This window comes from Talaromyces proteolyticus, assembly GCF_021365285.1.
Source record: "Talaromyces proteolyticus strain PMI_201 chromosome Unknown BGW36scaffold_10, whole genome shotgun sequence".
NCBI lineage: Eukaryota > Fungi > Ascomycota > Eurotiomycetes > Eurotiales > Trichocomaceae > Talaromyces > Talaromyces proteolyticus.
Window position 1 is genome coordinate 1 of NW_025764286.1, and position 23,791 is coordinate 23,791.

At 47.2% G+C, this 23,791-nt stretch overlaps 10 protein-coding genes across 10 annotated transcripts; 6 read left to right on the top strand and 4 right to left on the bottom strand.

The window, feature by feature from the left end:
- Window positions 1-37: 37 nt before the first annotated feature.
- On the top strand, window positions 38-791 carry BGW36DRAFT_362128 (uncharacterized protein; the record flags this gene model as incomplete). Its single annotated transcript, XM_046214339.1, has 3 exons — window positions 38-274; window positions 315-422; window positions 480-791. 3 exons carry the CDS (start codon window positions 38-40, stop codon window positions 789-791), a joined length of 657 nt encoding a protein of 218 aa, XP_046068446.1.
- Window positions 792-3,343: 2,552 nt separating this feature from the next.
- On the top strand, window positions 3,344-5,556 carry BGW36DRAFT_399412 (uncharacterized protein; the record flags this gene model as incomplete). Its single annotated transcript, XM_046218517.1, has 10 exons — window positions 3,344-3,357; window positions 3,420-3,608; window positions 3,666-3,708; window positions 3,794-4,038; window positions 4,098-4,336; window positions 4,393-4,487; window positions 4,573-4,671; window positions 4,736-4,875; window positions 4,928-5,006; window positions 5,035-5,556. The coding sequence occupies 10 exons, from the start codon at window positions 3,344-3,346 to the stop codon at window positions 5,554-5,556; spliced, it is 1,665 nt and encodes a 554-aa protein (XP_046068447.1).
- A 226-nt stretch (window positions 5,557-5,782) lies between these two features.
- On the bottom strand, window positions 5,783-6,438 carry BGW36DRAFT_399413 (uncharacterized protein; the record flags this gene model as incomplete). The annotated part of the gene is made up of 2 exons (XM_046218518.1): window positions 5,783-5,833; window positions 5,893-6,438. The coding sequence occupies 2 exons, from the start codon at window positions 6,436-6,438 to the stop codon at window positions 5,783-5,785; spliced, it is 597 nt and encodes a 198-aa protein (XP_046068448.1).
- A 287-nt stretch (window positions 6,439-6,725) lies between these two features.
- On the top strand, window positions 6,726-8,796 carry BGW36DRAFT_436274 (uncharacterized protein; the record flags this gene model as incomplete). Its single annotated transcript, XM_046221447.1, has 3 exons — window positions 6,726-7,573; window positions 7,672-8,489; window positions 8,542-8,796. Exons 1-3 carry the CDS (start codon window positions 7,033-7,035, stop codon window positions 8,794-8,796), a joined length of 1,614 nt encoding a protein of 537 aa, XP_046068449.1. The 5' UTR covers window positions 6,726-7,032.
- Window positions 8,797-9,058: 262 nt separating this feature from the next.
- Window positions 9,059-11,166, bottom strand: BGW36DRAFT_362132 (putative alpha-N-arabinofuranosidase A precursor; the record flags this gene model as incomplete). The annotated part of the gene is made up of 3 exons (XM_046214340.1): window positions 9,059-9,967; window positions 10,065-10,964; window positions 11,050-11,166. The coding sequence occupies 3 exons, from the start codon at window positions 11,164-11,166 to the stop codon at window positions 9,059-9,061; spliced, it is 1,926 nt and encodes a 641-aa protein (XP_046068450.1).
- Window positions 11,167-11,638: 472 nt separating this feature from the next.
- BGW36DRAFT_301958 (bacterial alpha-L-rhamnosidase-domain-containing protein) lies at window positions 11,639-14,401 on the bottom strand (the record flags this gene model as incomplete). Its single annotated transcript, XM_046211732.1, has 1 exon — window positions 11,639-14,401. One exon carries the CDS (start codon window positions 14,399-14,401, stop codon window positions 11,639-11,641), a length of 2,763 nt encoding a protein of 920 aa, XP_046068451.1.
- A 371-nt stretch (window positions 14,402-14,772) lies between these two features.
- BGW36DRAFT_302526 (general substrate transporter) lies at window positions 14,773-16,693 on the top strand (the record flags this gene model as incomplete). Its single annotated transcript, XM_046211795.1, has 7 exons — window positions 14,773-14,869; window positions 14,939-15,182; window positions 15,243-15,759; window positions 15,820-16,096; window positions 16,169-16,253; window positions 16,319-16,388; window positions 16,466-16,693. The coding sequence occupies 7 exons, from the start codon at window positions 14,773-14,775 to the stop codon at window positions 16,691-16,693; spliced, it is 1,518 nt and encodes a 505-aa protein (XP_046068452.1).
- An 816-nt stretch (window positions 16,694-17,509) lies between these two features.
- Window positions 17,510-19,086, top strand: BGW36DRAFT_346381 (iron-containing alcohol dehydrogenase-like protein; the record flags this gene model as incomplete). Its single annotated transcript, XM_046213222.1, has 5 exons — window positions 17,510-17,799; window positions 17,855-17,889; window positions 17,979-18,512; window positions 18,569-18,643; window positions 18,705-19,086. 5 exons carry the CDS (start codon window positions 17,510-17,512, stop codon window positions 19,049-19,051), a joined length of 1,281 nt encoding a protein of 426 aa, XP_046068453.1. The 3' UTR covers window positions 19,052-19,086.
- Window positions 19,087-19,668: 582 nt separating this feature from the next.
- Window positions 19,669-21,652, top strand: BGW36DRAFT_362136 (general substrate transporter; the record flags this gene model as incomplete). Its single annotated transcript, XM_046214341.1, has 9 exons — window positions 19,669-19,677; window positions 19,751-20,099; window positions 20,164-20,409; window positions 20,472-20,714; window positions 20,747-20,917; window positions 20,953-20,982; window positions 21,026-21,113; window positions 21,172-21,400; window positions 21,479-21,652. 9 exons carry the CDS (start codon window positions 19,669-19,671, stop codon window positions 21,650-21,652), a joined length of 1,539 nt encoding a protein of 512 aa, XP_046068454.1.
- Window positions 21,653-22,009: 357 nt separating this feature from the next.
- BGW36DRAFT_362137 (Alpha/beta hydrolase fold-3) lies at window positions 22,010-22,765 on the bottom strand (the record flags this gene model as incomplete). Its single annotated transcript, XM_046214342.1, has 3 exons — window positions 22,010-22,504; window positions 22,567-22,644; window positions 22,706-22,765. The coding sequence occupies 3 exons, from the start codon at window positions 22,763-22,765 to the stop codon at window positions 22,010-22,012; spliced, it is 633 nt and encodes a 210-aa protein (XP_046068455.1).
- Window positions 22,766-23,791: the final 1,026 nt, after the last annotated feature.

A 23,791-nucleotide genomic window follows, 5' to 3' on the forward strand; every position in this document is an offset into this window, starting at 1 on the left:
CCAGCGGGAACGGCGGAGAAAGGGTCATCGATCAGCAATGCCTCGGCCCCGTAATCTTTGCGCGAGCCTTGTACCATCTCTGCTATTGCCTCCTGCACCACCCGTTCCTGCTTCGACAGCGTCTGCTCGGCCATTCCTCCAGCTTCCGCCAGACGACGGTGTCGGGGTTTCTCTCGGCCGCTTCGACGACGGCGTGGGAGCATGCGAAAGCTACTATCGAGCTTTTGCAGGACATGCGAAGCGCCGGGGCGATCGCGCATACGTCGTCTTATGGGTATTGCGTTGTGGTGGCTGGGTCTATTGCGGCGTTGCAGTTGAACCATGCGTCTGGGTCAAGGAGAGCCGAGGCGACAGTGGTTTTACAGGCTAGTCTTGATTTCTTACAGGATATTAGCCGATACTGGAACAATGTATCATACATGGTAAGTGGGAGCTTCCTTTCGACATAAAAAGATTTGTGTATATTGATTTTTTCGTAGACAACCGCCCTGAAGCGCTTCTCAGACGACAGTCACAACTTCGCTGAGCTCATTTCGGACGCGCTAATCATCAAGCCCTTCTCTCAGGAAGAGTGTGAGACGTTGTTGACTCTGGTGGATTATAGTACTATATCGAATGCGCCGAGTGCGAGTCGTGTTAAAGATAGTGCTCAGTATGGTCCGGATTTACTCTCAGATGTACATAATTCATGGTTCGATTTGTTTGAGGGTGTTGTTGATGCGGACCTTACGGTGTCCGATATGGAGTTGCCGGTGAACTTTGGGGTTGCTGATTATGCGTCGGCGATGTAGGAATGGTGCTGCCGTGTTATGGTTATCAATCCTGTCGCAAGTTGTGTGAAATTATATATCAAATTGATATTATTCAAGAATTGACATCTAAGTAATACAATAGTATAACACAATAGTACACCGCCGGCAATATCCATTCACCACCAAACCAACGCGCTCAAAAAGGAAAATAAATAAAATGGAAAATCACTCATCATTCTCCAAACAGCGGTATATCCATGATCAGATTATCCAGACTATAATGCTGATCTTCTCTCCCTTCATATTCATTTTCATCCGTCAGATCAGCCACTTCGAACCACCCAGGGGCGTTCTTCTGGCCAATAAGCTGTGAAGACGGCTGCGCATACCATGCTGAAGTATCTTGCGATGTTCTCTGGTCACTCTTGGACGTAATAGTCGTAACAGCCGAACAAGAAGACGCAGGCGAGGATGCGTCACTTGCGCTAGAGTGCATATTCACGGTGGTGCGATAATACTCGTCTCGAGGCGATTCCGCCATCTGCGGCGATTCCAAAAAACATTAATCCAAAGGCCAAAAAGAGAGTACCAACTCTGCTACACTCACATATTGCCCATTCAACGGTTTTGTAATAATATAGTCGCTTTGCGCATCGAGCAGCAGATCTTCGTGAGTTATCTTCCTCCTTCTCGGCGACTGGAAAATGCATGGATAGCTATCGAGATGGCAGTTGCTGCAGGGCTCTCCATTGATAGATACAAAACACCGAACACGACGTTTGCGACACATCAGACAGGCAACTTTGGCTCGTGGATGTCGTGACTTTTTCTTTTCTATGATGTTGGGGCTAGCCATGGCCTTTCGACTCCTCGTGGTTAGGGTTAGGCTTATCCACTTCTCTGCCTATATGGGATACCTGTCAAATCGAGGCGAGTCGCTCAGATTTTTCTTTTTAAAAAAACGGATAAATGACAATAACGTAATAAATGATATGTTTGTATATTAAATTGCAGAAATAAATTCTGATGCAGGCCAACAAGCAGTCTCCGGGGAATGCGGAGTTACTATACTACTCCAGCGGACCGGGCCCGGACCGCTCGCTGATCTACAGGCTAACACCATTGCTGGATTGTTCGCCTAGTCCAGTCATGTTGAAACTCAAACTGACTAGCTATGTTTTAAGAATAGTTTAATAGTAAGTTGTTATTAACATCCGTTACCCCCCATTGAAATTATCTAAGCTGAAGACAACCCTTCAATGTTCCGATGGACGGCAACGACGGCTTTCCATGCCGCAATTCCCGCATGTTTATTGGCCAGGATCCCGTAGAAGTGCCTACGTCGGAAATAATACACTCACATTCCAATCCTTCTTTGCTTCTCTATTTCCTTTTAAGAACTCTGCCTGCTAGCGATATTATTAATGCATAGAGTTTTCTATCAGCATATGTCAAATCTCAATATTGCCAATCCAAAGCACGCGAATTTATCTAACTTGTGTCAAGTATTACTGACGAAAGGATTGCAAACATCCCTGATCGTAATATGATTAGGCAGCGTGAACACCCAAATTCATGGCTATGCTTTAGTCGTTCGTGGATGAGGTATTCGTAAACCCGGATGTATGTGTTTAAATGTATTGATCCGGAGCCATCCGCGTTGGTCCTAGATCTTCACCCTACGCTCCGCGATACTCACTCAAGGGGATCTCGATATATCAGCAATGAATTCACCCAGGAAGGGATTCTCTACCTACAGTACGGCGACAAAAGTTTGAATATAGCACTAAAAAGGCGGATTGGTATAAGAGTGCTCCCCATAACAATATTAATAAAATTTGAATTTTCTGTATTACCTACAAGAAGCCTAAAATTAATCTGACATAAATTGGTATCCATGCAGATGAAAGACATGTGGAAATTCTTAATACTATATTCAAATTTTCATCATATTAATTTATATGGCATCTTATTTCAGAAGAAACTGTCTTCCTTTTCAATAAATGTCCATAAATTGATCTTGTCGCGAAAGATAACGCCTTTTCGAGGTTTGTGAGCCATTCCTGCGCCGCAGACTTTGGGTCGATGCTTTTGAGAGAAGAAACGCGCGGTGGCCTTGGTAGGGAGATGATGCGGTTTGCTTTCTTTGCCTCAGATATATAACTATGAAATAATCGTTACTGATGACTTACAGTGGCGGTGCTTTCGCGAACCGTACTATGTTTCTGAAAAGGGAAATAAGACGCCTTCTCGGTATTTTCGCTTCCCCGCATTTCAGTTAGTAACGCCTTTTCAGTTACGGAATACAATATCAATGATTAGTAAGTCAACTATCAACTCGAAGCAAAACTCATATCTCCCTTTGAGTAAAATTTCTCCATAATTCTTGCTCGGTGACCGGGAGATATACTACCGGTACTTAATGGCTAGCGATATTATAAAGTGTTCACAGAATAGACCAGAGTAACACAAGTTTCTTAGAGGCAAACTGGATATTTTTTTTATATAAGCCTTTTGTATCCCCGTTGTACACTGGTATTTTTCGACCTACCAACCCTTCCAGATGTCAACGATGGATCCTGAGAAGACAAATGGAGACGGCCCGGTAGTCTCGCCACCTTCTCTCGCCTATCTAGATTCGTTGCCCGACAAATACGGATGGCCAAGGGAAAATGAACATGGATACCGTATCAAGGAGCAGCTCTTCGGCATGGAGAAGCCGTTGCGGATCATTCATGTTGGGGCCGGGGCATCGGGCATCTGCTTCAGCAAGTTTCTTCAAGATCGAATGAGAAATGTGTCTTTGGTATGCTACGATAAAAATGAGGATATTGGAGGAACATGGCTTGAGAACAGGTATCTGGTTCTCTACCTTCCTCTTTCACAAGTCCAGTTTACTAAGGTCAGGCTCAGATATCCTGGATGTGCATGTGACATTCCATCCGTCAATTATCAGGTATTAATTCACGGCATAAATTCTATTCAACTAATAGGAATGAATGCCTCCGCAATGATTCATGCATCTAACCTCAATTAATTAGTTTACCTGGGCGCGAAAACCCGACTGGTCCCATTTCTACTCGTATTCGGAAGAAATCTGGCAGTATTTTAAAGACGTCGTGGATACATTCGACCTTATGAAGTTTTTCAAACTCCGTCACCAGGTTGTTGGGGCATACTGGGACGACGGAAAAGGGGTATGGGATGTCCATGTGAAAGATCTGTCCAGTGGGCAGATTTTCATTGATAGTGCGGAAATCTTTATTAACGGAGGTGGTATCCTTAAGTAAGACCCAATATTCCGATTATTACTATTTTATATATTGATTTATCCGAATTAAAAAGTGCTTGGAAATGGCCGAATATTCAGGGAATATCCGACTTCAAGGGCACACTGTGTCATACAGCACATTACGATCCGAATACCGAACTGGATGGAAAGCGTGTTGCTGTGATTGGAATCGGATCTAGCGGTATCCAGGTCGTCGCTAATATTGCAAACAAAGTCTCTAAATTATACACCTGGGTTAGATCGCCTACATGGATCACAGCTGGTTTTGCGCAAAAATATGCGGGTCCTAATGGTACGAATTTCGAATATACCCCGAACAAAAGCGGGATTTTGGCGAGAGGTATCTAGAGTACCAGGATTACTGCAAGGCTATCGAGAATGAGCTCAATCAGCGTTTCAAATTTATTCTAAATGGAACACCGGAAGCCGTTCAATCAAAACAGGTAAGCCAAATCTACATCGATATAAATATTGAAACTCCTAGGATGTATCTGGATATGCTAATCATTCCATTTCTATAAAATTTAGTTTGCAGTCGATCAAATGAAAGAGAAACTACAAGGCAAATCCGAGCTGGCTGAAAAGCTAATTCCGACTACATTCGGAGTAGGTTGTAGACGACCGACAGTAAGTGACCGCTTCTCAAAGCGTGCTTTATTAGATGCTTTCAGTAATTAACGACTGAATATAGCCCGGTAATGGATTCTTAGAAGCCTTGACACTACCTCATGTTCACACATTCACTGGAGAAGTGCAGAAAATCACACCCACGGGATTCGTTGATCACTTCGGGATTGAACACGAGGTGGACGTCATTATCTGCGCTACTGGGTGAGTGAAAGTGACCCAATAGCGTTCAAGTAAAAAGCTAACTAAATCATAGATTCGATACATCGTGGCGTCCTAGATTCCCTGTAGTAGCTCGAGGTAATAATATTCAGGAACTATACGCCGAGAAGCCGGTTTCATATCTAGCAATTGGGGTGCCAGAAAGTGAGCCATCTCTCCATAGCAGAATTTGTAATAGTTCAACGAAAACTGATAAATCCTTCTAGTTCCAAATTACTGGACAATGGGGGGGCTTACGGCCCTGTTGGACACGGTTCCTTTCTACCCATTATCGAGTTAATATCACAACATATCCTGTCGATCGTCAAGAAGATGCAAACAGAAAACATACGATCTCTTGCACCCCGTCGCGAAAGAGCAGAGGCTTTTGCAGAGCACGCAGACCTCTTCTTAAAGCGTACAGCATGGAGCTCTGGCTGTCCTAGTTGGTTTAAACAGGGCAGGGCTGATGGGCCATTGACTATTTTCCCTGGCTCGCGGTTGGTATTCTTTAAGTTGCTAGCAGAACCAAGGTATGAGGACTATGATATACGGTATGAGAGTCGCAACCCGTTTGAGTTTCTCGGTACTGGTTTCACCATAGACGAGTTTAATGGTAGTGACCTCTCCTATTACCTTGGGACAAAAGAGAACCCAGGCGCTCTTCTACCCCCGACAGGTTAATAAGAATTACATGTGTGGTGTTGCTTGGGGATAATGAATTGGCAGTTGAAATGCCAGATGCTATTCAAGAATAATTAAATCTATCCCAGATTCAATACCGTATCGCCAGCCATCACTTGTTAAATACATGTTAAGCAATCAATAGTATCAGCCAACCTTCCTGAAACACCATGGTACAAATGTCAATTCATCTCTGCAACGTTCTCTAGAATATTTAGGTCAACATTTAACCGATAGAGAGATGTAATTCTGCTCGACATAACATTATAGCAACGATCTAAGCCGATAAATTAATATTTTATATGCTAATATAAGAGAATATAGAGTTCTACTCACCAGAGCGAGGTCAACACCATTGGCGATTTGAGCCTTCCAAACACTTCTATCCGATTTCTTCCTGAATGGTGATGTTGGATTAGCTCCTATCAATTGGATTGAAGCAACAGGTTCGTTTCTTATATTAACCAAGACAGTGACACCGGCTAGGTCAGTTGGCCGAACCTCAACCAGCTCATCAATACCCTTATCTGCCTGGTTTTTGACAATTAGGTCAAGAGCCTTTGGGTTACTCTGCCTTGCAACGTGATCGACTTTGCAGATGTCGTCATCCCCTGGACCTTGCACTTTCCAATAAAGAATATATGTGCGGAGATGGAAAATAGTGGTCCCTGCGGCATCTCTAACTGTTCGACGCCAGGTACGGGATGTATGAGGATGGCCTTCCGAAGTAAATAATATTTTCCCTGACTCGTCAAGCACCTCGACATGTTTGAACAAAGCATCAGGACAACGCATATAAATCGTACGTTGCTCGGGCTCATTTTGGATGAAACCATCTGCTATTGCGACAGGATACGTTTGAGGCAAGAGTGTTGGTTCCATCGTTTCCTCGACGAGAATGCAAAAGTGATTGAGCGCTTGTTGCAGTATTGTAAGAATAGATAATGAGTAAATACAAATTGCATATGTAAAAATGGCGAGTGACGATGACCTCAGGTATACTAAAATATAGGCATTGAGAATGGCACCAGCCGATAGGCTAGTCACACTGCCCGAATGTGGCGGAGTAAACCATCCAAACGGATCAATCAAATTGCGTCAATTCGTTCGATTAAAATAGCTTGTAATAGCTTTGGCCCCTTTTCCTTGGTGCCAACTGACTCCGTATCAGAAAGACCACTAAAAGACATCTCTTTGGCGGATTGCGACCTATGAACGCTGAAAGTCTGATTGGGAGGCTGCATCAATTTCATATTAACTATGGAGGGCGACGTAAGCCCTACTTACAACGGCATTCGCCTACGTAGCCGAGGGTTCCAGGTTTACATTTGTTTCTTCTCTATCAAAATTAAGATTTCATTTTGGGGACTTATCCTGTTGAGGAGGTGCGGATTTTCCACCAATGAAAAACATGGCAACTCCGCAGTTTTGGTACTTCTCCCCGAACCCGGATGCTCATTGAGATAGACAACCACCATGAAATCGTGCCAGCAATGCCGACACGCCAAACGCAAGTGCGTCCCCAGCAAGGCCACTAACCTGTTGCACCCCTGCAACCGCTGCCTGCGCCGACATCTTGTATGTTCGCGCTCCCAACCCCAGCTAGCTGGGACGCGGAGGCTCGGGGCACGCCGGTCACAGTCACCTGCATCTCAGTCTCGACGAAACGCAGTAGATGACTTTCTGGCCGATGAGGACGCCGTTGTGGACCTCGTCCACGAGTACCTGTCCAAAATCCACGATCGACCCCACAGCATCTTCCACACAGCGACTCTGTGGAACGATATTCGCCAGCAACGACTCTCAAAGGCTTTGCTGCTGGCGATCTGCGCCATGGGAGCGCATGTCTCCAGTCGGCCAACCGCGCAATCGCTCGAGCCACTGCTCACCGCTGAGTCTAAACGGCTGCTACAAATCGATATTGAGCGCGTGTGTCTGGAGAATATCCAGACTTGCATCCTCGTCGCGAACCTATGTGTCGCACATGCGAATCCCTCATCGGAGTTTTTATTTTTTCGTAAGTAGTCCCAGTTATATACATGTATTCATGCATCATGCATCAACTGGTGCAGTCAATCCTGAATGTGTGGAAACTCATTTAAAATGGAAGAACAGGAACGGCAATTGCCATGGTGCAGCTGATGCAGCCCTTTACGGGACATGTCAATGGCAAGGCAGTAATCAACGAGATCTGGGTTCGGATCTGGTGGTCGCTGTTCGCGGCGGACAACTGGTGCTCCTCGAGTCTCGGTCTACAGCGTCAGATGAAGGACTGGCCTCGGCCAGCTCGCTTACCTATGGATGAGTGCCGGTTTGCTGAGATGGCTCCAGATCAGCCATTGCACGAGCCGTACTTGGACTTGGACCTGGGTCTGTGGGCATACATGGCCACGCTTATCGAATTGTTCGGCCCAATCCAAGAATTCAACTGGCGCGCAGTCAACGGTGAGGTGCTGCTCCAAGACCAACTCGAGCAAGACACAGATCGTCTCGCCCAGCGGTTGGATGACTGGCAAGACAGACTTCCACGCCACGTCCAACTGACCGAATCGAACCTCATCGAGCACAGTAAACGGGGCACGGGGGGCATCTTCATGGGCCTACATCTAGGCTTCCACCACTACGCTACCCTGCTGTACTACCAGTACCTCGACACGCGATTCACTCTGACAACGCGTACCCGGCGCTTCGCAGCCCGGTGCAAGTATCATGCTCTCGGATATAGCATGCTGCTCGCCAACGGGCGACAACTGCCTGGATGTGAGGCCGTGTATCCAACAGTAGGCCATATGGCGATTGTCTCGTCCTCTGTTCTTCTTCATACGCTTCTGTTTGGAACAGAGGATGATCTCCCGCAATCACGCCACTGCCTCGAGGTAAATTTCGAAGCTCTTCTCGAGTTAGAACGGTTTTGGCCCAGTGTGAAAGCCATGGTAAAATATCTCCCTTCCCCTCCCTACTTCTTTGACTGACACATCGACTTAGATTAATCGCTTGTTGAACTTCCAGAATACCTGCCTTCTTTTTTCATATCGTCACCACACGCATCGTCTCGATCGTTGGATGGTGCGATTCCTCTTTGAGTACGCGTTGCCGCTCAATGACAAGGCTGCGAATCCTCACTCAGCTGCGGAGATGGAGATTATCTCCACACAGGCGCAGATGTTTTCCCAACAAGGACGATTGTCCACATTTTGGAATGGCCCAGAGGCTAGATCGGAGTTGCCTCAGGGATTGTGAGAGTGCAACTTATGAGATGTATTTATTTACAAATATCTACATAGATGATCCAATATTCAGAGTAATAAATAAATAATTCTCACGTTCATAGAGTTAATATAAGAATCAGATTAGTTGCAGCCAATGATATAACTAGTTACTACGGAGTGTAGTTAAATTTGGTCAACACCCTACTTATTACCGTGTATGTACATATGCTGAATGCCTATCTTTAGTTTCGCTAGGGATGGTTATATCACAAATTGCGTTCATTCATCCATGCCTAGACAACCAAAACTACAATCTCATAAGAGCCAGTGAAGGCGACGGAGAAGTGGCCAGCAGATCCAGTCAATGTTGTGGTGGTGATGGTGCTGGCTTCACCCCCCAAGGACGGCAAGTTATTGACACTCGTGGAATTTGGAGCAGTCAAGGAGATCAATGTGGCGGTGGTCTTTGACGACCCTTCAACAATGACCTGCACAGCGTTAGACGATCCAGTGTTCCCGTTATAATTGACGAGCTTCAGGATGGTGGAAGAGCTGTTGGCTGTTGCAGACCAGTAGACGGGGCCGAATCCTGCACCTACGGCAGTGACGGGTAGGGTCTTTGTGCCCATGTTGTCAGCGAACAGCTTCTGGAGGTAGTAGCTGATGGTATAGAGGACCTCGTTGGCGGTGTGTTTGATGAGGGCGACAGTGTCGGGCGCTTCGTTGAAGTTCTTGATCATGGCGCCGTAGGCGGAGCCGAGGATGATGTCTGAGTTGCGCTCGCAGCCCAGGAGGAAGATGGCTTCGGCGCAAGACATGCCCAGCGTCTGAGCTCCGACCTGACCCTTACTGTTGGAGCCGGTGTTGGTGGCTGCGTACTCATTGACGAACACGGGGTATTGGCGGCTGGCCTGGTCGAAGGTGTTGAACAGGGAAACGAAGTAGTGCTCGTTGCCGTAGATGTGCAAGTCTAGCGAGCTGCCGGCGGTTGTGACGGGGTTTGGGTTGATGGTCGATACGAGATTAATGGACGGATAGGCCGCGTGGATGGCGTTGTAGAAGGCCATGAATCGGTACGCGTAGTAGGAACTGTCTCCGCCGTTGAGGTAGTCTTCATTGCCGATCTCGATCCAGTTGATAGTGAAGGGCGAAGGGAATCCTAGGGCTGCTCGTTGTGCCCCGTACGTAGTCGACGCATTTCCCTGTTCTGTTAGTGATATATAAATGTATTTGTGCGTATAATTGATACATGTGTGTGTATGTGCCTGTAGATAGATATATTCATATGGTTCAACTCACCAGCAGAAACTCCAGCTCATTCATGACCGAATCCACATACGGCTGGATGTTTGCATCGGAAACGACATCTCCATCCAGGTACAGCCCAGCCCAGATGCCCAGAATCACCTCGAGGCCGAGATCACCCGCCATCTGCATCATTTCCAAGAGGCCAAACCCATCAGTATTAATATCCCCCCAAGTGCCCGGACGCCCTGGACGACCCGTGAGAGGGCCGATGGTTTCGTTCCATTTCCAGTAATAAGGGGCGCCGATACCTTCCATATTATTACCGCCGGGCAGCCGTATGTATTTCCCATTCATGTTGTGTAGTGCGTCGGCCAGATCCTGGCGCACGCCGTTGTAGCGGTTGTCGAATGTCTGCTTGAACACACTCAACACGTTGAAATACACCGACTGTCCCGCCAGCTGCGACCCGTCGAAGGTGAAGTAAAAGGTATTGTTGGCATCAGACCCCGTGTGTCCCGGCTGGAATGTGGCCGAGTAGCTTTGCACCCATCCTTTGGAAGATGTCTGGTCGATGCTCACGCTCGTTGACCCGAGGACTTGTCCCGTCGTGTTGCTGTGGAAGTAGCAGTCGACGGTACCGGAATAATTGCCGCGCATGTAGAAACTGGCAATGTAACGCTTGGTCGCGTCCACGTCGAAGCCCCAGAAGCCTTCGTTGTAGAATCCTACAGTCCCCGTCGTGCCTGCAGGCACGTCCATCCTCATCTGGTAGGGGAGGCTGGACGACACCGTGGGAGACGATGTGTCGATGGCCAACGAGACTCCGCCCACTGGATGCCAGTAATCTGTGCTGCGAAGTAGACTGGCGACTCCATTGGACGAGGATCCTTGGAAACCTCGGTTCCGGAGCATCTCCCCATAGAGACCGCCATCACCGGAGTGGTAGATGTCCTGCCCTCAAAAGAAACCATCAGTCTCTGTTTCAACATTGTGTGAATGGGTATACGTGGGGAGAAGGAGGAAGTTGCTGGCTTACCTCGTACAAGAACCCATACAGAAGAGAACTGGACTGATTGCCGCCGGACGAAGCGATGTTGAGTGTCAACGCCGCCACACTGGCGGCGAAGTATAGCATGGAAGAAAATATCATCATTCTTAGACTGCTGCAGAGCCTTGTTACTGCTGATCTGATTCGGTCTGGTGAATTCAGAGACACGTCAACAGGACAGCTCTTTATATACGTACAATGTCGAACAATTCCACCCCGCACGATTAAAGAATGTCCCGAAGCCTGACACCCTAGCTGTGGGGAAACAAGAAGAATTTGTCCGAGGCATGGGGGTTATCCTCATTCTCGTCGAATAAGTCGGGGAGTGTTCACCCGAGACATGGATGGGGTTAGGGTTAGGGTTTACATTAAAATGAAAAGTAAATATTAATCAAGTGGAAATACGCCTGGTTTTTGGCTAGTAGAGCTTATTCCCAAAACTGCATTTCACCGAGTAGATAAAGGAATGTGTAAATGAATTGGATCCCACCCATGACACCGTAATATTACTTAGTTGGGCAGCAGACAGGACTTGGATGTCAACTACTGCGTTATGCAAAATCATTGTAATGCTTGTTTACGTGCTATCTACAGAATTGAAATTCTTTCCAGGATTTGTGACGAATGGAGCTATCGCCTGAGGCGGCCATGGTGAGGGAAAGAAACGAACTCTCCATTGATGCTTTCCAGATCCCACGACCGTCTCCAGATTGCTAGGCCCGCTCTCTGTAGCTCGGATTCTGACGACTGCCCTGCAGTTTGGCGGAACCGTTAGATCCACACTAAGCGTCACGTCTCCAGCTCCATCCCGAACCAATTCCCACTGGCAGCTCCATCGACCGTAGGTACTTTCGTACGACACCGTGGCATGCGTTAAAGGACCTCCCGGCTGTGGACACACCAGGGCGGTCTTCCACCCAGCATCGAGCGGCCTTATGCCGCCCACCGTCTCATGCAGCCAATTGACCACGGATCCGAGTGCGTAGTGGTTGAAACTGGTCATTTGGCCGGGGTTGATAGACCCGTTCGGGAGCATACTGTCCCAGCGTTCCCAGATAGTGGTGGCGCCCATGGTGATGGGGTATAGCCATGATGGGCAGCTATCTTCCAGGAGCATCCGGTAGGCAAGGGAGAGATTATCGGTGTCAGTGAGAGCACGTAGAATCACAGGCGTGCCGACAAACCCGGTCGCTACGCGGAACTTGGCCGTGCGGACATGCAAGGCGAGTCGGCGACTAGCTTCAGCAAGTTGGTCATGGTTGCGAAACAGCTTAAAGACAACCGCCAACGCGTACGCCGTCTGGGAATCCCCGACCATGAGACCAGTCGCCGTAATGTACTTGTCTTGAAAGACACGGCGGAGATGGTGGGCTTTGAGGCGGTAGTGAATGCTCTCTGCCTCCTTCTCGAGGATGGAGCTGATGTCGGCCATGAGAGAAGTAACATGCACGAGGTATGCGTCTGCCACCAACGTACCGTTCGTTCGGGTATCGCCAGGCTCGTCAGGCGGCGCCTGAGGGTCCAGCCAGTCTCCCAGTTGCCAGAGCTCGGGATCCCACAGTCCATCCTTGCCACGGCGGACGCCCTGATCCAGCCATGCAGTCATACTGGGATACTGTCGATCCAAGATGTCGCGATCGCCGGAGGACAGATACAAGACCCAGGGTACGATGATCACTACATCATCCCAGACAGCCTGGGGAATCGACGGCCACACATGGTCCAAGATATTGGGAACCACCAGAGGGGGAATACCGCGGTGATCGGATTGCTCACATGCTACGTCTTCCATCCAGTCTGAGAGCATGCCCACCGAGTCATACAAGAAGGTCGCCGACGGGCTGAAAACCTGGATATCTCCAGTCCACCCGAGGCGTTCGTCGCGCTGCGGACAATCCGTTGGAATGGACAGAAAGTTCCCACGCATGCTCCAGCAGGCATTCTGATGCAATTGATTAATGTCCGCGTTAGAACACGTAAACCATCCTGTCTGCGCGAAATCTGTGTGAATCACCAACGCCCGAATGTTGTCCTGCCAGGACGACTCTGTCTGAGGGTCCCATCCGTCGACTTGTACAAAGCGGAAGCCATGGAAGGTGAATTTTGGCGACCAGTCGACCAGCGGCTGCCCGGACGAGATGACTGTGTCGGCGCATTGCGCATCGCGAAGGGCTCTTGTTCCCAGCTCTCCATCATTCTCCATCACTTCGGCGTGCGTGAAGGTCACTGAGGCGTTTGCAGGCAGCGTCAGCGACCGGATCCAGAGCTTACCGACTAGATTCTGGCCAAAATCGATGATAATACGGCCGGCAGGTGTTGTGAATATTCGTTTTGGCGCTACCTCCTGTGTACTTCGCACCGGGTGCGCATTCGGTACGAACAGCCGCGCCAGAGGAAACCCCAAGACACAGACTGGATCCCAGTGGGCATCTAGATAGTCATGGTTGTGGCGATGCCAGTGGCCGACTTCGTCTCGCATATCATACACTTCGCCATTGTAGATTTCGCTGCGCACGAGGGGGCTCGCATGGCACTTCCAGCTGAGGTCAGAGGCGATGTGGAATCGTTCACCACCGGGCCCGTCTACCTCCAGCTGAGCGAGGACTCCGATCTGGTCGCCATACATATACCGCTTACCACCGTCAAATCCCAACCGGCCCGCAAACCATCCTTCGGCAACCTCAACGCCAAGCACGTTCTTGCCAGTGGTAGTGATCAAGGAGGAGACGTCGAACACCTGGTATGCCCAGCGATGGTGGTAGCTCGTCCATCCAGGCGCCATCTCATGGTCCCCAATCCGAGATCCATTGAGATACGCGCGATACACCCCTAAGGCGGTGATATACAATCTAGCCCGGTGCACTGTGCCAAAGTTGACAGGGAGGGCAAAGGGTTTTCGAAAGAGGAGCGGCCTCAGAGGTTCATCTTTGTGCCTCGTAGGAAGTGATGGGCTGGATATGGGCTCTGCAATCCAGTCTTGCGAAGATAGGAGACTGCATTCGACGGTCGCCCAGGAGGACCATGTGGCCCACCCCGAGTGTGTCCGTCTGGTCGTTCGATCAGTCCAGCTGCCATAGGCACGAACTCGCACCTGGGCCTGTTCTCGCGATATCAACGGCGTGCTAGGCCACGGTAACCAGGATGAGTCCGAGCTGTTAATGGTGAATCGCTCGGGCTGCGAACCAGGGCTTCGGCGCACGGCGATCTCATACTGAGACTGCGTCCAGTCGCTGACCGACTCATCCACGGCGGAGAGCTTCCAAGAGATGCGAGGGATAGAACATTGGACCCCAAGGCCAGATGGATGATGCTCGAATCTCAATGCAACGATTTCGGCCATTCTGAGTAATATTGCTTGGAGTCTCTATTGAGGGGAAGGGGGGAGGGAAGGGAATGAATGCATTCTAGTCGTCTCGTCTCATCTCGCCTCCTATTAACCCGAGAAGCCCCCATGCTCTTCCCCGTCTTGTTCTTGTGATGCGCCCATGCGTCTCCATACCTGTCGGCCTCCATTGCGCTGCGGAAAGCTCACATCCTGACTGGCTAATTTTCCGCAGGTCGTGGATCCGGAAGCTTGCCGAATAGGGCAAACACTGGTTCGATTGCAATGGGGCCCCGCACGCGAGTTGCTTCTACTGCTACCCCGGGTTTAAAAGCTGGGCGATGTGCCCTGGATACGGGGATATTGTGTGGAACAAGAACGGAAACAAGATGGGTTTCCCTCCCAAGGTATACCAGTTTCTGGTCGGCACGTTTGCCGCGCTGGGCTCTTTTCTCTATGGATACGACTTGACCATTGTAGCCGAAGGTAAACAAAACCAGCCAGACCCCCTAGATCTGCTTAAAGAAACTCACAGCTTCTGTTTCCCCTGACCAGTGGTATCCAGCGGTTCTTTCCTTAGCTACTTCAACCCTTCGACCACCGAGGTCGGCCTGGTCGCGTCGCTGCTCACGGCTGGCGCATTTGTTGGTGCCGGGTTGGCCTACCCATGCTCAGATTACTTCGGTCGTCGAGTCACCATCTTGACTGGCGGGTTGGTTTTCTGCTTGGGTGGTGGACTGCAGGCAGGCGCGCAGAACTATGGCTATGTCTTGGGTGGCCGCTTTATCGCAGGTGTCTCGTGAGCCCTCTTCGCCGAGATTTCTTCCTTGTCTGTGGTTGACTAACCAACGACTGCCAGCATCGGTGTTCTTACCATGATCATTCCCATGTACCAGGCAGAATTAGTCCACCCCAATATTCGAGGCTTGGTGACTGGGCTTCAGCAGTTTATGCTTGGCGTTGGTGGCGTGTGTGGTAGTTGGATCAGTTATGGTACATACGTCGGTTTCACTGACAACCGTCAATGGCGTATTCCTTTGGCCATCCAGATTGTCCCTGCCGCTCTTCTTTCTGCCTTGATTTTCCTTTTCCCGGAATCCCCTCGTTGGCTCATTAGCCGTGGTAACCCAGAGAAGGGTCTCAAGACCCTGGCGCGACTGCATGCCAATGGCAACACATCCGACCCGTGGGTTCTCGCCGAGTTTGAGCAAATTCAAACGCAGGTTGCCGAGGAGAAGGAGCAAACGAAGGCCTCATTCAATGTTTTGTTCACTAATAAGGCGAACTTCCGCCGCCTCCTGTTGGCCTGCGCTATGCAAGCTGCCACCCAGATGACTGGCATTTCAGCGATTCAATATTACTCGGTCACCATCTTTGTGGGCTTCCTCTCCCCTCTCCTTGCTTCAGCCCAATGGCTAAATGTGGTTCTGTATTAGAAACAAATTGGCATTGATGGAACGGATACCCTACGCTACCAAGCTATCAATTCAGTCCTTGGCCTCCTCGGTGAATTTCTCCTCATGATTGTAGTCGATAAGATTGGCCGTCGCAAACTCATTGTCGGTGGAAACCTCGCCATGTGCCTCACATATGTGATCAGTACCATCCTTCTCTCCAAGTTCCCTCCCGAGGCGCATAACAACGGCGCCCACTGGGGTTTCATTATCATGACATGGGTATACAACTTCTGCTTTGCTAGTATGGGCTCACTTTGTACGGTTCTTCCCCTTCCTGTCCCTCTTTGTTTTGTTTTGGTCATGAAGTCCTCTACTGACACTTTCCTAGCGTGGATGATCCCTGCCGAAATCTTCGATACGGCAATCCGAGCCAAGGGGGTAGCCTTGGGTTGCATGGTATCCTTCGCCTTCAAGTGCGTCATCCAGCTCTGTACTTACTCTTCTCATCATCAAAACTAAAATATTCCCCTTCTTCTAGCACGATGATCGGCCAAGTGACACCTATTGGAATGGCAAACTCCGGTTGGAGATTCTATATACTATTTGTGGTCAGTACCTCCCCTCCTCGAATTGTATCATACCATATAAAATCCGAATTCAATAACGACTGAATCCTCATACCTAGGTATGCAATTTCACAAATGCCGTCTTCTTCTGGGCCATGCTACCCGAAACCAATCAGTTACCCCTGGAGGAAATGAAGAAGCTCTTCACCGAGAGTCCCTGGTTTATCGGTAACACCGACAGAACCAAGTTTGTGGGTACGGAAATCAGTATTCTGGCGCACCAGATTGAAAGTAAGGGAATCGAAGATCGGACCGGCACAACTGATCACAAGGAGGAAACGGCTTGAAGGTGGGCGGGAAAATAAAACTTGCTTCGGCAGAAGAGGGTTGCGTGATGTTATGACATTCTCCTTCTCCCTTATTATCTGTCATGGATCCGAGACCTTGGATAGGTAATATGAAATTGAGGGATTCATTCAGCAGAATAATTGATATTTAAAAAATGGTTAACTACTTTTTTTGATCCGTACAGCTCATAATTTTTTGAGCTTGGAAAGTTACTTGTAGTTTCATAAATATATCATCGGAGAAAGTGACCTCTATAATGTTTCTTTGACTAATTGTAGCTGTTGGGTCAGTAGCTTTGGTGACCAGCCCAGTTGTTTCACTTCTTCTACATCTACATGTAAACTGTATAGTAAAATTGAATGGATTCAGATTATTACTTGATTCTTTGAAAATACAAAAGCCAAGAATATGAACTTTTTAATTCTTACTTAAGAGGTCTCTATCTAAAATATCTATGTATACCGACGCATAGATGGAAGGACTAATTACGGAATATTTTTACTTCCTTGCTACTAAATTTAGGAGTTGAAGAGCATGAAAATTTTAGTCTAATAAAAATAAATACCAAGTCATATTGATGCCTTCTAAATAATTATTTTTTTCCGTCATTAGTCTCTCCCACATGGCGGTTGTGGTGGTGCTTTAAAACGGCGTCTTGTATCCTAAACGGCTACAATAAGCTAAGGGTCGGGAACAAACTCTACATGAATGGAGAGCGATAACTTGCAACACCATTAAATCTAATACATTCAACTACAGCATACACGGCCAAACTTATACCTTTGCGCATCGTGACCACACCACCAACCACTAGTATGCCGGCGAACGAACATCCCCTTCCAAACGAGGAGACTCGTCCCATGTTTCCATGGCGACCTGGAAAAGGCCTCTTGTCATATGGATGCGCTTTCACAGAACTTCTCCATGCCCATCTCACCCGCATGGGAAAGCAGCGCGTTTTTGTTGTGGTGTCTAAATCACTCGCGGAAAGTACCAATGAATTGGACAGATTAAAGGAATGCTTGGGAACGACGTTGGTCGGGGTCAAAATCGGATTCCCAAGTCATCCACCATTTGAAGATGTTTTGAGACTCACTAGCGACATGTATATCTGTGTTCTCTCCGCTGTAAATTAATATTGATGACTGACCTATTGATAGTCAACAAGCCGATGCAGATGCAGTTGTTACCCTAGGTGCGTCTCTTTTCTTTCCCTTGTTCTTATTGTTCCTTGCTGTTTTGTAAACCTTTGGTGTTAGAATTAATTCACATTTTCAAAATTAGGAGGCGGATCAATAATAGATGCTGTTAAGCTAGTCACTTTCAGTATCGCCAACGACGTCCATGACTTTGATAGTCTCGAGGGCCTCAGCAAGGCCACAGCATACACTATGGAAACTGACAATGACTACGCAAACTACACTGACTCGCCTAATATCAAACCTGCAACATTGACCAAGATCAGTATCCCGACGACGCTATCAGCTGGTGAATACTCGCCGTATGCTGGAGCAGTCGACCCACGGGATGGTGTCAAAAAACTATTCATCCACCAAAGCCTCATTTGTGACGTAGTGATTCTTGATCCTGAGCTCACTAAAACAGTGCCCGAGTGGGTTTGGATGAGTTCAGGAGTACGGTCAATTGACCATTGTGTGGAACTTCTGAGTAGCCTCCGCCAGCATGAAACGCTGACAGAAGAGTCGGCCAAAAAGGGGCTGGTGATGGTCGCACGGGGGTTACTCAAGCTTCGACTGAATCCGCAAGATGCTGATAGTCGACTCGAAACTCAAATTGGATCTAATTATGCCATGGATGGTATATCCCCTAAGAGTATCCTTTTATTCACCCGTGACTTATTTCGAACAACTTAGGTCTATCTCGAGGCGTCCACCTAGGTGCCTCACATGCTATTGGCCATCAGCTTGGGACTATGAATGTTGCCCATGGTGAGTACTTGATGGTTAAAGAATGTAATTATATTTAATAACTGGAACCCCCACCTTTTAGGTCACACATCCTGCATTCTCAGTCCAGCAGTGATGAAATACAACGCTTCCGTCAACGCAGACCGCCAGAAACGTGCCCTGGATACCTTGTGGGAAGACCCATATATTTCCAATGTTTTAGAACGACGTGGTCTTACTCATTCTCAAAGTGATCTGGGAGACACGCTTCATGGGCTATTTGCGGAGTTGGGTGTACCTCAAACATTAAAGGATGTGGGTGTTTCTGGTGAGCAGCAACTCAAGACCTTAGCTCAACGAAGCTTGGAAGATCCTTGGTGTCGAACAAATCCGATTTCTTTGACACGACCTGAGCAGGTTATGGAGATTCTGAGGAAGGTAGAAGGGTGAAAATGATTTGATTTTATACCATATCATGTAGTCAGTCACTATATCAGGAAAATAGGCGTATCAAACCTATTATTGCCTACTTCCTACTTAAATAGCAACGTACACACGTAAAGTATTAAATGCTTTAGTTCCTATATTATCTTCCACTCCCGATGATGGTCTCAGCGTGTCCGCGCAAATGATGAAATAGTACGAAGTTCATGAAATCAAAAGCGCGCTTCGACTCCTCAAGTTATTTGTCACAGCATGGACAAAATCAGACAATCTCAACATGCGTGTTGAAATTTAGACTTTCTTCCCCGCATAAAAACCAAATTAATGGTTGGGGGTGTACGAATCAAAAGTGAATGAGAGACGCCGACTCATTACCCCACGGGGAACGTCTATTACCCCATAGAAATTGCTTTCGTCTTTACCGACTCATTGCCGCTATTATTGAGTATGAAATGATAGAACAACACGAAATACACTTTCCAGGTCAAAGTTTGAAGCCTGGGCTAAATACAAAGCAAAGGACGATGGCCTCGGACTTGATCTTCTTTCAGTTGACCTTCTTCTACGTGTATCGCGACAGTCATCAAACCTGCTCACAAAACTAACCCACATTATCGACCGAGATGGGACAAGTATCTTGGTTCAACTTATCTGTCTGTTCTCTCCCAAAGCCTTCTGAACATCGATTAATGCGATTTTTTACAGATCATACTAGCCCTCTGTTTGGGCAGTCTGACGTATGGCTACATTCTAGCCGTCATCACCAATACACTGGGACAGCCTGGATTCTATACTTATTTTGATCTTACTACGGATACAACAGATTCCGAGAAATATGCCTATACGAACCGAATTATCGGTGCTATCAATGGTATCTTCTCTGCTGGTGGCGTATTCGGCGCTATATTCTCTGCCTGGATGAGCGAGGTACATGGTCGAAAGAGAACTTTGAGCATAACTGCCATCATTACGTTGATTGGCGGTGCCTTGCAGACAGGGTCTGTTCATGTTGGAATGTTCCTTGTAGGACGCTTTGTATCTGGATTCGGAGCTGGTATATCCTTTCTCTCTCAAAAACCTCCCTTATATCTTCATGGCTGAGTTGCTTATCATTCCAGGCATGTTAATCACTGTTGTACCTGTCTTCCAATCTGAGGTCGCACCGCCAGAGAGCAGAGGAATGCTGGTCTCATTGAATGGTGTTCTCATCGTGGTTGCCTATAGTCTGGCTGCATGGATTGGCGTGGCCTGCTACTTCTCAGCAAATCTTGCGTTTCAATGGCGATTCCCGCTTGCCGTGCAAATTCTTTGGCCATTACTTCTTTTAGCTACCTTGCCGATTGTTCCAGAGTCTCCTCGCTGGTGTAAGTGGAAGCAATGCAATCTACTATTTCTGGCTTTTCAAGACTAACAAGGAAATTCAAAGTACTTGCCAATGGAAATACTGAAGCTGCCTGGAAAGTCCTCTCCAAATTGCATCACGGCCACCATGAAGGATTCGCTCGAGCCGAGTTCGAGCAGATGCTACAGCAGATCAGCGCCGACAAAGCCGTAGCGGAGAACGAGACTTTATGGGATTTGTTCCGCAAGCCAAGCTACCGCAAACGATGTATCTGTGCATTCCTTGTCATGTATGCAGGCCAAGCATCGGGGAATCTCGTCATTGCCAGTGAGTTTCCGATCTCTATATTCTACTTTCAGGGCATCGGGAAATTAATAAGTATTCAGACTACAGTGTTATAATATACCAAGATCTTGGGCAGACCGGCGTCATCCCACTCATTCTCGCAGCCGTGTACTGCTCTGTATCGGTGTTCTTGAACTATTTATGTGCACTTCTCATTGATCGTATAGGCCGAGTGAATCTTTTTAGTAAGTACCAATGATATCTATCTGTGCATTAACAGATCAGAAACCCTCGGATTGGCTGACAGTAGGTAGTTATCGGTCTTACCGGCTGTCTGATCTGCCTTTGTGTAGAGTCTGCTCTACTTGCTGAATATATTGGAGCATCAAATCCCGGGGGCTTGAAGGCAGCAACATTTTTCATATTTTTCTTCATTGTCTGGTATGTCCACTGGTACTACGCAACATATGCTTTGGGATATAGCTAATATATCAAGTAGGTACGGTGGCTGCATCGACGCTAACACATATGTCTACTGCGCCGAGATATTTCCAACCCATATTCGTCCGCGCGGAATGGCACTATCTATGGTGACATTGTATGTGACATCAACACCGTTCCTCGAAGGCGCACCTACAGCATTTGCGACAATTGGATGGAAGTATTACCTTGTATTCATTGTGCTGACTGCTATTAATATCCCCATTATGTACTTCTACCTCCCTGAAGTAAGTTCTTCGCATTTTCGTTTTACTCTTCTCTGCGTTTAATTTCATTATAATACTAATCATGTTCTGGAAATACAGACCAAAGGCATCACACTTGAGGAAATCAGTGGAAAGTTCGGGGATGATGTCGTGATACATCTAAATGAGAGTGAAGGAAAGGTGGAAGTGGTGGAGACTGAGAATGTAGATAAGGAGGCTGGTCGTTACGAAGTCAGAAACAGAGAATTTTCTGGAAAAAATGTATCAGTCTAAGCCGGTACTCAATTATTTGCGGTTTGGTCGATGTGATCACCAACGGTTTTGAATGAGAAGCTGCTTATCAAATCTGTGCCTAACTCTTTCTACTTGATACTCACACAAATTGAATTGTATGGAATCTTTCATTTACTTTGTCAATTTCCAATATATTAGACATCGGCCGCTTGTCATCGATTACTACATGTATTTATGTTGCGAAATTAATGAGTGATTCATTCAAGAAGGAACCCATGATATCTTTCGGCCAGCAAGGATCTTCTCTTCTTTCAATTAAATTTCCGGGCATATTTCACTGAGTATTGAAATTATTTGAGCCTTGTCTTATATTCAGTATCTAATAAGCTAACCGCTTTATTTGCCATGATAATTTCTAACTCCACTTGTAATTTCACCACTAATCAAACCATTCAGCCCATTCAACATGTCCTCACGATACGCTCTAGCAGCAGACAACTCAGTAAAAGCGCTGAATCCATGAGGAAATCCTGGGTACACCACAACCGAGCAAGGCACATCAAATCCCCAAAGCTTTCTTGCATACGCTAGCCCTTCATCGCGCAGCGGATCCAAGCCGCAGACCTGAATAAATGTCTGTGGAAATCCAGTGAAGTCTTTGGCCAATAGCGGTGATACTTGGAGGTCAGTGATGTCGGGAGGATTATAATATGCCCAGAACTGATCAAGTGCAGCTTTTGACAGCATCGGCGCATCCTTGTTTTGGTGCATGCTCAGCAGTTCATATTCCTCTGACGGGTAACAGTTGCGATGGCAAACGACTGGTATTTGTAGTAGGGTGCCAGAGATCGGAATACTATTGGAAATAGCCTTTCTGGTGACCACAGCCGCCTGGAAGGACAGGTGCCATATTAGTCCCGAAGCTTACAAAAGTTGGATATATCAGTTCTTACCAAATTGGCACCGGCACTGCTACCTCCAAGAATAATACGTGAACGAGATATTTGAAGTTCGTTTGAATGATTTAGGACCTATAGGAAATATGGTCAGCAAAGTCTCTGCATCAACATGGCAGCCAATTCTACTACTAACCCAGTTTAACGATTCCCATACATCAATTATCGCGGTAGGATACGGGAACTCGGGAGCCATGTTTTCAAATTAGCCACGTTTTCGCAAGAAAAGGGGGAATAGGGAAGGTGATACAATGCATAATCCACACTAACAACAACAGTATTACAGCGACTGCATGCGGATCTGCACACAGGGTCATCGGCGTCTAGATTTCCAAGCGTCCAACCACCGCCATGCAAGCTACAGTTATCAGAGAACAGTAATATATAAGAATCTCAAATATACGGGCAGTATGGATTTCCACCTACTAAATCAACACTGCAAGATCGGAATGAGTGCTTTTCTCGGTTACTGGCTTGTAAATTCGTAGTTTGATCCCAGACTGTCCATTCGGACGTGGTATTTCAATATCTTCGACATGGAGTCCATCCGAAACTAGATCTTTCTTTGACTCTGCTGCTCTTTGCTTTGTGTTGTTATATATCGCTCTAAGCTGATCTAGCGGCCCTTCGTAGGATGGTATAATCGACTGGTTTTCCTTGTAAAACTTTAACATTCAGGTATTATCAGCATTGAACTTTTCGTATACAACTTAGCGGTTTTTGTTCAATATATCGAAGATACGTACATTCTCCCATTCTTCTACTGGGCCGGATAGATATCTTTGAGAGGGAACATTGTCGAGAGATACTTTATGCACGATGCTGCTGTCAAAATAATCAGGTTCGCAGGCTAACACAGTGCCGTTGGAATGTGTAGCCATTGTATCATGCATCTTTTCGACGTTTTGAAAAGTTATCAGTTTGTAAAACAAATATTGAGGGATAAGGCGGCTACCAAGATAATTTTACATTTACGAAATCTACATACTAGTGTGTCCGGGTTTCAAGAATTTACGAAGCTAGTTACTAAATTTGGTCTCTTAGAACTAAACCTTTCAAATACATGACTCCCTTTTGGGGCTGTCCAAGGCTGTTTCTACCCGGTAAATACGGACCGAGTTGGTCACATATCGCCGTCTTCGAACTATTTCCCCTCACCCGAGGTGGTCAACCATAGGCCGTAATGGTACAACTTGAAAACGGCGATATGGTGAATTTTATA